At 48.5% G+C, this 13,294-nt stretch overlaps 1 protein-coding gene across 8 annotated transcripts in view; it reads right to left on the bottom strand.

Moving 5' to 3' along the window:
• The window catches only part of c2cd5 (C2 calcium dependent domain containing 5), a 28,915-nt gene that overhangs the window by 10,705 nt on the left and 4,916 nt on the right, over positions 1–13,294 (bottom strand). For all 8 annotated transcript variants that reach the window (XM_079743570.1, XM_079743575.1, XM_079743573.1 and 5 more), the window contains exons 8-15: positions 12,102–12,256; positions 9,420–9,508; positions 7,215–7,323; positions 2,943–3,057; positions 2,614–2,712; positions 2,377–2,488; positions 1,764–1,843; positions 303–489 (exon numbers count right to left, since the gene is read on the bottom strand). In XM_079743570.1, the coding sequence (XP_079599696.1) occupies positions 303–489; positions 1,764–1,843; positions 2,377–2,488; positions 2,614–2,712; positions 2,943–3,057; positions 7,215–7,323; positions 9,420–9,508; positions 12,102–12,256 (946 nt within the window). The remainder of the gene's footprint in view (positions 1–302; positions 490–1,763; positions 1,844–2,376; positions 2,489–2,613; positions 2,713–2,942; positions 3,058–7,214; positions 7,324–9,419; positions 9,509–12,101; positions 12,257–13,294) is intronic.

Below are 13,294 nucleotides of genomic sequence, written 5' to 3' on the forward strand. Positions count from 1 at the left end.
ACAAAGTATAGGAGAGACATGCTGAATAAATACATCATGTTTTTAAACTCAAAAATAATCGTTTGAATAATCGAGATTTCAATATTGACCAAAATAATCGTGATTACTATTTTTTCCATTATCGAGCAACCCTTAGCCAGATTAGAATCGATCATGGGTCGAACCCTTGAAATAGGGGGCAGACTAAAGACCCACAAGCGACCCGCCACACCAGAGTCACACCAGATACGAGTCACACCGGATTCGAGACACACCAGATCCGAGACACACCAGATCCGAGACAGACCAGAACCACGACTCACAGCTAATCCCAGCAACATGTTCTCCCCGATGCTGATCTGTATCCGGAGGCCGAAGAGGGCGTTCATGCTGCGCAGCTTCAGCTTGTTCATGAGCTGTGTGTGGAGCTCGTACTCCATGAAGGGCAGCAGGTTGGAGATGGACGTGGCGTTCACCTCACCCTGCGCCTTCTTCTTCAGACGACACAACCTGGGCCACGGTGGAAGGTATTTAACAATTAATCGCCAAAGGCGGAGTGAATAGTGGGGAATAGCCCCCTCACCTCAGGCTATTCAGGGAGCTTGAGGTGAGTAATTGTTTTAGTACCGTGAATGCTCCAAAAGTAAACAGGATAACACTTTTTGCCGGGATTCATTTGTTTTTCTTAGCGGTTTATTTATTTGTTTTATTAGCTTGACGAGACGACCGTCACGAGTGCCAAAACAATACCTTGAGTTTGAGATCTCAGTCATGGGATATTGCCCAATATCCCGAGATAGCAAACCATCAAATTGTGCCATCTGAGGAGGTTCATGTGTATCATATACTAATCTTTATTATTTTCTTTATTTTTTTCTGTTAGATCCGAACATTTTGTTTGCATCCAAATATAAAAAAAGATATTGAATCGTTCATGCAGTTATTGTTAGATTATTTTTGTAATATTGGATTGGATTTGTCACCTTTGAATGGGTTGACAATAACTCAACTGTTGTACTGTTCTACCTACCTACTAACTAGGGGTGTGAACAGTTACAAAAAATTATAAACGGTTACACGACCTCTTTTTTTTTTCGTGTACACGGTTAACCGTTTTATTAATTAATGAATTTTTTTTTTGTTTTTTTTAAAGTGGACCGCGGTCGCGCTATACGGGGATTATTTGTTGGCGAGCAGAATGATCGCAAAAAGAAAATTTGTTTGACCGGTTGCCATGGTTATCGCCGTGTGGTTAATTTGCAGTTGCAGTGTTAATTAGGATGTTGTCAGCTTACTGTTTCATTAAACTGTAATCAGAAAACGGGGTTATATGCTATAGACCCTAGAGTATCTGTGGTATAAAGGCTGGGACGAATTTCGAATTATAAATATGTACACTTTATGTTGAAAGTATAGACCGGCGCGATTCCCATTGAAACGAATGGCGCGGTGATTACTCTTCAAAACGAGCTCTGGTAAATTGTGAAAAATGAATTAAACTGTAATCAGACAACGCGGTTATATGCTATAGACCCTAGAGTATCTGTGGTATAAAGGCTGGGACGAATTTCGATTTATAAATATGTAAACTTTATGTTGAAAGTATGGACTGCCGCGATTCCCATTGAAACAATGGCGCGGTGATTTATTTTTTTTTTTTACGGTTTTCGTTTACTGATTTTTCCTAAACGGCTATGATTCACTAACCGGTTACATGTGTACACGTGTACCCATGCACACCCCTACTACTGACAAAAGGATCATTTTACTGCTGGGAATCTCACCTAGCTTGTATGAGACAGCCTTTACCGGAGACGGCAGCTTCTGTTGGCAGGTCGATGGTGGTGAACAGAACATCGGGAACCTGGAACACAAACGCTGGAGTTCATGTGGAACCACAGGCCGACTGTAGGGTAAGTTGACACAGCGGCGGGCGCGTTTACACCGCTGATCTACCGTATTCACCCGAATATAAAACAACCTTTCCAGACTTATTTTTGAAAAAAAAAAGAGGCTGTGGACATAATCTTGTTTACTACAGAAAATAATTTTAAAATTCTACTGATAATTCATTGGAAAAAACATTTTAACACCATTGATTAAATATTTGGATTAATTTGTCACAAAATGTAATCAATGAAGTGCAATGTGTCGATGAATGACTTCAGAAATGAATGAATGACAAGTTTAACAGTGTCACTGTTGTGAGGGGCTGCGGACAGTATTTACAAAACACTGTCACAAACGATCGTTTTGGCGCCCTCTAGTGTTTCCCCCTGCTTTCCCTGTTTTTCCATGATTTTGTCTATATCGCGGATATAAGACGACCCCCTAAGTATTTTTAGAACAAAAACCTCATCTCATATTTGGGTGAATACGGTAATATGCGATCCAGACCTTCTGTCGTCTGCACTGGAAGCAGTAGGTCAGCTGGGCTGGAAAGGGCATGTTGAGCTCATCATAGGGGATGTGACAGAAGCCACAGCTAGGGGGCGACGGCTCGTCAAACCTGGTACACCCGGAGACAAAGGCAAGAGTCGTAGCGTTAGCCACTGCTCCGGAACCCAATCTCTAAAAGATGTGAATATTATAAATACGTTTTTTAATAAAATGAAGCATTCAAGTCAAATTCACCTGTGGTCACCGCTGCCTATGTCCAGACATCCCTCACGCATATAGCGAGGGTTCAATATGGCGGCCGTCCCTGCAGCGGAGAGGATACACACCTCCTCGCTGGGAGAACAAAGTGACGAAACAGAGAGAGAAAATCAACTAAATATTGATCAAATCTGTTATAAGCCGTTTCATATACATTATGCGTCAAGTAGGCCATCATACTATGGCCCGGGAATGTGCAGTATTGCCTGTCTCAAGTCCAAACAAGGACGCTGCTAGATCTTAAAGGATTTCTGTTCATGTGTTCATGTGCTCATGTGTGTGTGCGTGGGAGCGCGAGTGCCCACCAGATGCTGGTGCTCTCGCTGTAGCCCACCACAGCGTGACAGCCCAGCGCTTTGGCGTGGGACTTGATCTCCTGGCGAATCTCTTCCCACCAGGCGTCCCGGGTCTCCGGTTCATCTGCAACACATGTGGGAGCCCGTCACACACACACCACATCACAGCCGGGTCCATCACGTCCCAACCGCTGTCTCGTTGAGCCAACTTAAAACACACGCAACTCTAGACCCAAAACAGTGATAGCAGCCATGATCGAAGCATAGTCGAGTCTGATTCGGTTAATATGCTAAAATAAAAGTTTTGCAATCAGTTGGCAAACAAAAAAAAGAAAAAGTAATTTCATACTTCATCAGGCTGCCTTCACTTACCAGGAGATAAAATAAACGTTGAGGTTTGCTGATGATTCACATCAGAGCAAGCCGGAAACTACTTAACACACTATTAGTCAAATACCGTGATGTAAAACATGATTAAAGACGACAGTGAAGATAATGATGACGATGATGATGAAGAAGGCAAGGGTTGGGTTAGTATGTCGGTCAGTGTTAGCCTTGACACCTTGAACGTACATTATACTAAACCCAAATTCAATAGTCTCTTTTCAGCGCTATAGCTTGGCTTGAGCTGCAGTCTTGTTGGCCGTGTAAAACGCCTGCGTTTTCATTGGGTCAGAGGGTCTGTTTGTCTATACTACTCAACCACTTGGATAGGTAAAACGACATCGACAGAACCTCCAGGATTTGTCTTAGAATTCAGTTAAATGGGCTGCAACTAAGGTTTGAGAGTAGTAATGAGGTAGAAAGGGGAAGCAGATAGCAGGACTTCATTTAAGATAAAATAAGCGAAAATAGCAACCCCAAAAAAGCCCCCTCTCCTCCCCCACATTTCTCCATTATTGAGAAGTGTTGCCATCAGGCCCCTGTAGTGGAGCTATGGTAACTCCGGAGAGAGAGGGAGAGACACATGAACACCAATCAGAGAAGAGGTCGGTCAGTCTAAAATTGTCTCAATTGTCAACAACAGCAGATATTTAACAACACTCGGCTATAGGTCTTAAATCTTACCTACAGCACCTTTAGCAGTCTTACGGTCAGTCATCAACTAAAAAAAATCGTATATTAAGATGCCCCTTTTACATGGAATCTTCATCATATTTATGAACAATAAAGGAAGGCAGCAGGACATGGGTGTGTATCAATAGTCGCATGATGCTTCTGCTCCAAGCACTGAATCAGTTTGTAGTTATTTTAACTCCAGGGTCAGACTGGTCTCCCCTTGGGATCCAATTCCAAACCAGGGTGTTCCTTTGGAACGGTGGGAGTAAGGAGAAGAAGGCTGGGGCGTGAGCTGCATTAAGAGTATTGACCTACACCCCATGACCACCTGTGAAGGCCACATGCTGACAGAGCACCCCCAAAACCCCCAGGGAAACCACAGGTGGAGCGAGCGGAAGGAGATCAACTGAAGATAGATGGTGTGACGATGGAGGATGGCCAAGCTTTTAAAAACACACGGGGGGCGGGGGGGGGGGAACAAAAACCAGACAGAAACAGCAAATCACACAGGCACGCGTGCACACTCTTGGCCACGTGCACTCTCATGGAAAGATTAGGGCCATATTCATTGAAAGACAAGAGTCCAGGGAGCTTGGTTTAGTAGTTTAAGAGTTAGGATTGTGGTGGAACTACGATGCCCTTTTTTTTTTTCTTTTGAAAGGGCTGCATTTCATTGTCTCATTACCCTAAACTAGTCCATTCTCTCCATCATCCATCCACCATCCATCAGCCGTCCGTCCATCCATCCATCCACCATCATCAATGCTGCGCTCCTTTTCAGCATGAATACGGCCCTTGAGCCAGTGATGCACTCTCTGGTGGGGGGTCAAACCTCCTCTGGACCAAACTGCCACTGGTCTAGGCAGGTTGGACCTCCTCGCTCATCCAGGAAAGCATTATCATATAGCTGGGAAAGGGGGGGTGGTTCGGGGGGGGGTGCTTGCAACATAGTGCATGCTCAACTCAGCCCAGCACACGGACGCACTCACACAGGTACCGGGGAGAGTGGCAGCTCACTGAATCATATTAGTCTCAAACTGAACATCCAACCACTCAAACTACCCCCACTCATATCAGTGTTAGATCGGTGCACAGCAGGGGTTCATTTGCACGGGCAGGGCAATGCAGTTTGACTCCTATTTCGGTCCTAATACTGACAAAGTAGGATTGATATATTTTGTTGCCCGCTGCCATAACAAAAGTGTGAGATGGGACGCCGTGTATGTCCACATTAGGTATGGGAGCACTTCCCATGTATTTGTGTCTACTCTCAAGTGCACTGCGAAGTCTGCCGCCCCTCTACTTCACTGAGCTGCCATTGCTGTGATGGAGGGAAGCAGTAGATGGGGGGAGGGGAGGAGGGGGTGTACCTGCAGTGATACTATTCCAGTCTAGCAGTTTGTAAGGGCGCGGGTTACCCAAAGCTGGGCCCGAACACACCATTAGTACACGGGACAGAGAGCAAAAGAAGAAGAGAAGAAGAAAACAAACAAGCTCAACACAGCAAGACAACAGCAGCACACGCACACGCACACACACACACACACACACACACACGCACGCACACACACACACACACACAAAATCAACCTCCACAAGGAATTGAAAAAAATAACAAGGGGTTGGTGAGGGACAGGAAGTAAAGATGTGGAAAATATCAAAACACTCAAGAATAAGTAGCTTCTGGAAGTAGAGGGGAGAGGTTGCATGCAGAAGCAGGACAGTCACAGCTTAGCAACCGTACGCACTGAGTGGCTTAACGGCACCAGGGTCATGTGTGAATGGAGCCGGTATCGAAACGCCCACAAATCAATTTTAACCCATATCCCTGCAACAGAAACCAGGCTCAGGGCTCATGGCCTCATTCACATGTACGGATCTTTGTGGTCTGACAAAGCACCCACATGCATGCATCTGAAGTTACAAACAGTGGGAGAAGCTGGTGACCTGACATTTGATGTGTGTGGGGAAAAAGAGATCAAAGAGTTGCATAACTCATTGTGTTTTCGAATACAAAGCTTGATTTCTTTTTTGAGGAAGTGTGCGGTTAAATCCTTGGTGATTCGAAAACTTAAATCAAGCAACAGCAATCAGAAAGAAGAGGGGTCTACCATATTACATTAACAAAAATGTAACCTATTAACTCAAAACCTACTGTCTAAGCAATGGGACAGTATGTTTACATGTCTAGTTTTAAACAGCAAGTACAATGGAACAAGTGTATAAAAAAATAAAAAGGCACACAAAATGTGAATAACAGGACACCATTCAGCGATCAGGGGACTTGACTCGAGCAAACACGGCCACACCTAGACAGACATTGGGCAGGCCCGCGGTCCTTGAAGCCACACAGAACCAGGCAGCACAAGCAGCAGCCGAACCCAGGGTCATGCATCAGCAAAACACCTCACCTCCAACACACACACACACACACACACACACACACACACACACACACACACACACACACACACACACACACACACACACACACACACACACACACACACACACACACGTTTGTCAAGTCAATCGTGAAGTGAAAGCTCCCCCCATTTGGAAAGAGGAGGATTAAATAAACATACAATCCCGGATCTGGGACTTCGTCACGTGAATCAAAACCAAAGTTGACTTGATTGCAAAATACTTGCTGATGGCACACACAGAAACAAAAAGAATTAAACGTAAGAAGTCTGGCCTATAACACTCTTGACAGCGCTGATCTGCTTCTATTAGTGTATCCTACAGACAACTAAGTATGCTGAAAATAACCTTGTTCATTGCCATGTTGATAACTACAAAAGATACTTATGACGGTCACAGTTAAAAGTACATTTGGTCAGAAGTTTGTAGAAAAGTATTTTTGAACCTTACTTTGTGTTCTGGATGGTAAGTGAAAACGGCAAAATGATTGTAAAAGTATGGTAAAAACCAAGTATGGCTGGCTTGATGGGCATTGTAGTCATTTGAGAGCTTATGTTGTTGTTATACCAGGGGGTTGTTTTATTACAGATTGTAGGTTATATTTCCATTATCCAGCAAAATGAGAGGTTTAATATTCACTAGGTAGAGCTTTTACCTGGCTGGTCAGCGATTCACCTCACCACACAAGTTATATTATGTAGCATCTACATAATCCTTTAAAAAGAGATTCTGAAGACACTAGCGCCTTAATACATGTCCCACACACACAGACACACATGATGTATGAGTAAGACCTACCAGGGTTGTGTATGCGGTCCAGGAGTTTGACCGAGCGTGCACTGACCACCCCCCCAACGTGAACCAGGAAGCCAGGTGGAAAGCAGGTCAGGGTGAAGAAGGGGAACTCCTGTGGAGGCAAGGCAGCCACATCAGGACAGGCTCACAAGGGGCCACGGCCGCAACGGCAGCATCTGATTGAACTTGGAAATGACTCAAAAATGGTATTCCTGTGCTACATAGACTACAACTTGCCCAGAACCCAGAATGCACTTGGCCACATATTTAGGAAAGAACCGTCATGCATAAAAAGGTTGGGTGTGACCCCCATGCAGTCAAAAGGACTCCCTTCCTCTACTCTGTTCCACCAGACCTGTGGTCCAATGGAACAAAGGCATCACAAAGAACTAGGCAGCATTGTCCCTAGATCTGAAAGGACTGGATTACAATGGAGGAGGATTCTCAGGGCCGTACATTGGGCTGTGTATCCATACTGCTTATCAGATCCAATCCTTTCCCATCTAAATGAATGCCCTACTTTAGGTTCAGTGTACGTGTACCATGTGACGGGGCAGTAAACAAGTCCTGCTGCAAACAAATGGGGGTCCCAGGGACCAGGGGTGTGCATGTCATGCCGTCTGTCTGTGTCCGTCTGTCTGTTGAGCCATCTTACTGTTTGTGAACGGCAAGATAAGATCCATGCAATCCTGGAAGCCCTCAAACCCGCTAACACCTAATCTGCTTCCAGGCAGCAGATTAATGCTTCTGTACACAGCAGTGTACAATGCAGAGCTATTGGGACTTCATGTTCGGTCATGCAAGAGTATGGAAGGAATGACCTGCTGTGACCAGACAGAAGGGAGGACCTGCTCGGTCGCCTTCCTTAGTGGTTGGTGGATAGCAGCTCCTTTTTCATTGGTTCCGCACAGGCGACCAAATCGCAGGAGATTTAAAGGAGAAGGCTGACGTGATTCTATAGTTCTCGTTATTAATCACAAGCCACCAGAAGCCACAATGCTTTTCCCTGCTAACTCTCCCGACACGCTCGTCTTCAAGTTGGTACACAGACTGAATGCCTGCGAGCTGGAGAAAAAACATTGTCGCTTTCGATGTTTCCCCTTGTGGATTCCGGCACCAAGTTAGCAGTGGCAGCATAAAATAAAGTCAGCCTTGTAGCCTTTAACAGAGGGGGGCAAAACGAAAGAAGAAAGAAAACAGAAACACACAAAAGGCCTCCGTCCCAAGCTGAAGGGACACCAACTCCCAGCCTCTCGGTCATGCCCTGGCCAAGCTCTGTGGATCTGGGGAGGGAGAGCCGGGCTGGAGCAACCCGGTACGGCAGGGCCGGGTTGCTCCATCCCATCCTGCTCTCTCAGAGCCACAGGGAGGTGGAGGCGAGGGTGGGGGTGGCGAGATGGCTCAGTTAGGTGGAGGGGAGGGCATCCCACGGCAAGGGGCTGTTAAGGAGGCGGAGGGGGGGGCGGATGGGGTAAAGTGAGGCACACAGCGGGGTGACAGTGTGTGCGTTGAGTACTTGAAGGAACATACCCGGGCGTTTAACAATAAAGCAGAGGAGGAGGCGGCCTGAGAAGCAGGGGTGGTCGGGGGAGACAGAGAGAGGGGGGGCCGTTATTCTCCCTGGCGACACCGCTGTGGCTGCACAGCTCACGGACAACGGCCAGTGTTCCCAGTGTTCCCAGTGTTCCCAGTGCTCCCAGTGTTCCCAGTGTTCCCAGTGTTCCCAGTGATCCCAGTGTTCGCAGTGTTCCCAGTGTTCCCAGTGATCCCAGTGTTCCCAGTGCTCCCAGTGTTCCCAGTGTTCCCAGTGTTCCCAGTGTTCCCAGTGTTCCCAGTGTTCGCAGTGTTCGCAGTGTTCCCAGTGTTCCCAGTGCTCGCAGTGTTCCCAGTGTTCCCAGTGTTCCCAGTGTTCCCAGTGCCCCCAGTGTTCCCAGTGAGCCAGAACGGCTGACAGAGTGCGTGCGTATAGGGTGTTTGCTAGAGCTGGTCAGTATCAATGCTATCAATGTCATGATACAACTTATTCTATTGCTCTATTTGATTGAGCTAGATAAATCCTCAATGGAAACCAACAGTATTGGGGCAAACATATATTGACATTTCAATGTAGAATAATGTGTGTGTGTGTGTGTGTGTGTGTGTGTGTGTGTGTGTGTGTGTGTGTGTGTGTGTGTGTGTGTGTGTGTGTGTGTGTGTGTGTGTGTGTACCCTCTGTTCCAGGGCGGTCTGCGTCTGTTGTCTCAGGAGCATCTTCAGAGGTCCCGCCTCCTTGCCGCCGCTGCCGCCGCTGCCCATACCTGGTCACAGAACAGAGCCCGCCCCCCCTGTCACTCACACGCTCAGGACAAGGTAGGCAGCCTTAAAGGTCACGTGACATGCCACCAGGTGTGGTGGGATTAGCCGCCACAAGCCGTTTTGGAAATCTGTCCCTCATGACATCACAGGTGGGCGTGTCCACCTGTGATGCGTGCTGGATAGGTCAGTCCACCGGCCTACCCAGTGGACCGTAGCAAACGACGCCCCTCTATCCGTCACACATCTAGGTGGACACGCCCACCTGTGATGTCATAAGGGACAGATTTCCAAAACGGCTTGTAGCGGCTAATCAGCCCACACCTGGTGGCATGCCATGGGACCTTTAACCAGTCATGCACAGTACAGTCCACATCCTGCTTCCTAAACCAACACCAGCCTTTCAGTGAGCTGTAACTCAGACAGGGAGGTGTGGTCACATGACCGGTCGGTGGTTACAGCCTGAAAGTCGACTTATGTAACAGCACCTGAACAGGCCAGGACTTAGTCGGGCGATGTAACACGACTCTGCTTGAAACACTTTGTCGCTGATCCTGTGTTTACACCTCGAGGTGTGCGGATACCTGCTCCCCCTACATCCCAATAATGTTATTCCTGTTTAGGCCTGGACGTAATGACTTAAAAGACTGGCATGGCCGACAAATCCATCACACCACATGCTTTTACGGGGTCTTCCAGGTTGGCTGGTGGTCCGGGGGGGAGGACAGTCCGTGGCTTTGATCACTGTGTCTGCTGTACCACGTCATGAAAACGGTGGCCTGTGTTAACGGGGGGGGGGGAAAGTCCTACTATACCAGAGGCTGCTGACGGCAGCAGGCCTTCACTGAAGGACACGCTCTTCCTCAGAGGGGAGGAGTCTGATTGGAGGTCACAGTGGGGGGGGCGGGGTGTTGACTCTGGGGGCTGAGGCATGCCTACAGCCCATTGGCCGTGGGCCAGGAAGGGGCAGGGAGTCTGTGGAGAGGGCCGGGGAGCTGGGACACAGGAAGATCCCAGGCCTGCATCGGATTGGCTGGGGCTTTTCTGTCCAGCAGAAATAGACGGCGGGGAGGACAGAAGACAAGAGGGACACCACAAAGAAACAGCAAAGAGGAAGGAGGGTGGAAAAACAGCAACAAATAAGCATGAGAAAAAGAAATGATGAGAAATACAATGGATGATGGCAAGACCTCTAAGAGAGAGAGAGAGAGAGAGAGAGAGAGAGAGAGAGAGAGAGAGAGAGAGAGAGAGAGAGAGAGAGAGAGAGAGAGAGAGAGAGAGAGAGAGAGAGAGAGAGAGAGAGAGAGAGAGAGAGAGAGAGCTCAGAGAGTATGCATGTTTCAACTTCAAGGTCCCATGGCATGACACCAGGTGTGAGGTTGATTAACCTTACAAGCCGTTTTGAAAATCTGCCCCCTATGACAACACAAAATGGGCGTGTCCACCTAGATGCGTGCTGGATAGGTCAGTCCACCAGCCTACCCAGTGGACTGTAGCAAACGTTGCTCATCAATCCGTCACACATCTAGGTGGACACGCCCACTTGTGATGTCGTAAGGGGCAGATTTTCGGCTTGTAACGGCTGATCACACCCACACCTGGCGGCATGTCATGGGACCTTTAAACCAACGCAATGGACCAGCTCAGATTGCTAACCATGCAACTTTGCAATCGGCTGGCATTGTGGTCGCTTGGAAACAAACGACATGCATACCCAGCCAAGACCTTCCGGGCTCAGGGACAATTGTCCCTAAAGCGGAGCACTGGAAATACTTATCTATCGAGGAAGTGTCACACTAGATGGAGAGGATAGATGGGGACAAACAAAGGAAAGCAGTGTGAATCAGGAGAAGGGGTGATGCCTAAGAGAGCACCAGAGAGGAGAAAAGGTAGCTAGAGGGTCATTAAGGGTGGCATCGGGGGGGGTTTGGACGGCTGGGCTCTTCCCTTCTGGTGAATGGTCAACATACCGGTGCTGTACAGGGCTTTTATGATGCGTGTGTGTGTGGGTCAAAGACTTGGAATTCCTCCTTGTTGTAGGCGAGGTTTGATAAGTGCTCACCTGTGGACCGAGTGGCTCACTTTGAGGAAGGCACCTCAAGCTGTTGCCTGAGATGAACCAATAAGGCTAAGCCGTCTCATAGGCGCCTCTTTCAGAATGGAAGATGGACTTTGAGACCCGTGACTCTTTGCCCTACACAATGTAGGCCATATACTACCAACGAAGAAGCATCCTCAGCCAGTTGGACACACACACACACACACCTTGTTGGTAGTATACCGGCCCCGTTGAGACAACTCGTCTCTGCACAAGGACATCCATATATGTATACGGTTACACTAGCTTGGTTGGAGGCAGAGCAGCCCATGGAGCATGAGGGGGGGGGGGGGGGATACAGCTCCACAAAACTACAACTGTAACTTAAGAGACACACGTACAGAAACGCAACATAAAAAAAAAACACAGAACAAATAATGGCAAATACAGAAATCATAGAAATCACAACCGTAGGGTAGCACCAGGAGGGGTCGGGGAGGTGTGTGGTTGGGTGGTGTAGGGCAGGTGGAGAGGGTTGGGTTGGGTGGGGTGGGTCTTACCCATCTTGGGCGTCAGACTGAGGTCAGTGTCAGATGAGGAGGACTGCCGACTGCATGGCTTGGAGGAGGAGAAGGGGGGAGGAGAGGAGGAAGGGAGCGCTCGGAAAGGAGTCAGGGGCCCGTGGGCCGTGGGCAGGTCCTCACTGAACACAGGCCTGCCGGGAGAACACCACCACACACACACACACACACACACACACACACACACACACACGGCCGTCACCACCCTCTTCAGTGCTTGTGTGAGCCTTGTGTCTGTGTCCGTGTCCGTGGGGGGGGGGGGGGGGGGGGGGGGGGGGGGGGTACGGTAATGTGTGAAGGATGTTTTCTTTTGGGTTCACTGTTCAGGTGTTTGAGGTGCTACTGACGGCTGGATGGTCAAACACAAAAGCAAGCAAATGAAAAGCAAGTTAAATGGTAAAAAACAACAACAACAACAAATAAAAGACAACAAAAGTCAACCACACCAAATCAAAAACACGGGAGCAACACAGGAGAGCACAGGAATCACACAGAAGACAACACAGTAGAGGAGGAGTGGTGGGGGGGGCGCAGTGATGGAGCCTATTGAACCTGGAGGTATCAGGTACCTTCCCTGGCCCTCAAACCACGCCTCAGGGGCCCTTATTCCTGCCCGGGGCCCTCACACAGCGCAGCACTATGGGCTACTGGATGTCCAGACTGCCACATAGGCCGGTTCCAAGATTGCAGGGAGGTGGCACGGTGTGGGTAAGAGGGTTTCGGTGGCTTCCTGGGACATCAGCCGAGGAAGATAACCGGACGCCCGAGACCCGAGCAGTGGACTGTGATCGAGAGTCAACGGGGAATGGGCCCTGTACTGAAGACCAGCCTTCTTTAAGATCATGACCATCAAATGGTGTAACCCTTCTTCTACTCTCAGTCGTACATCCTACAAACCTCCCCCCCCCCCCCCCCCCCGCCTAGTCCAGAAGGCTCCCTGGCTGCCAGTGCATACCAGCGAAGATGAGGGTGGGGACAGAGACAGAGAAGTTCTGGGACAGTCTCTGGGCGCTGCAGGTTGAGTGTACTGGACTGTTGTGGGTGGAGCGACATCCATGGGCCAGAGGAGACCTGGACCAATCGGTGCACAGGAAGGAAGAGAGGGGAGCGAGAGGAACACGCAGAGCAGTAGAGGAAGAGAGAGAGAGAGACAGAGAGAGAGAGAGAGAGAG

The sequence above is a fragment of the Pollachius pollachius genome, assembly GCF_949987615.1.
Source record: "Pollachius pollachius genome assembly, chromosome: 9".
Taxonomy (NCBI): domain Eukaryota; kingdom Metazoa; phylum Chordata; class Actinopteri; order Gadiformes; family Gadidae; genus Pollachius; species Pollachius pollachius.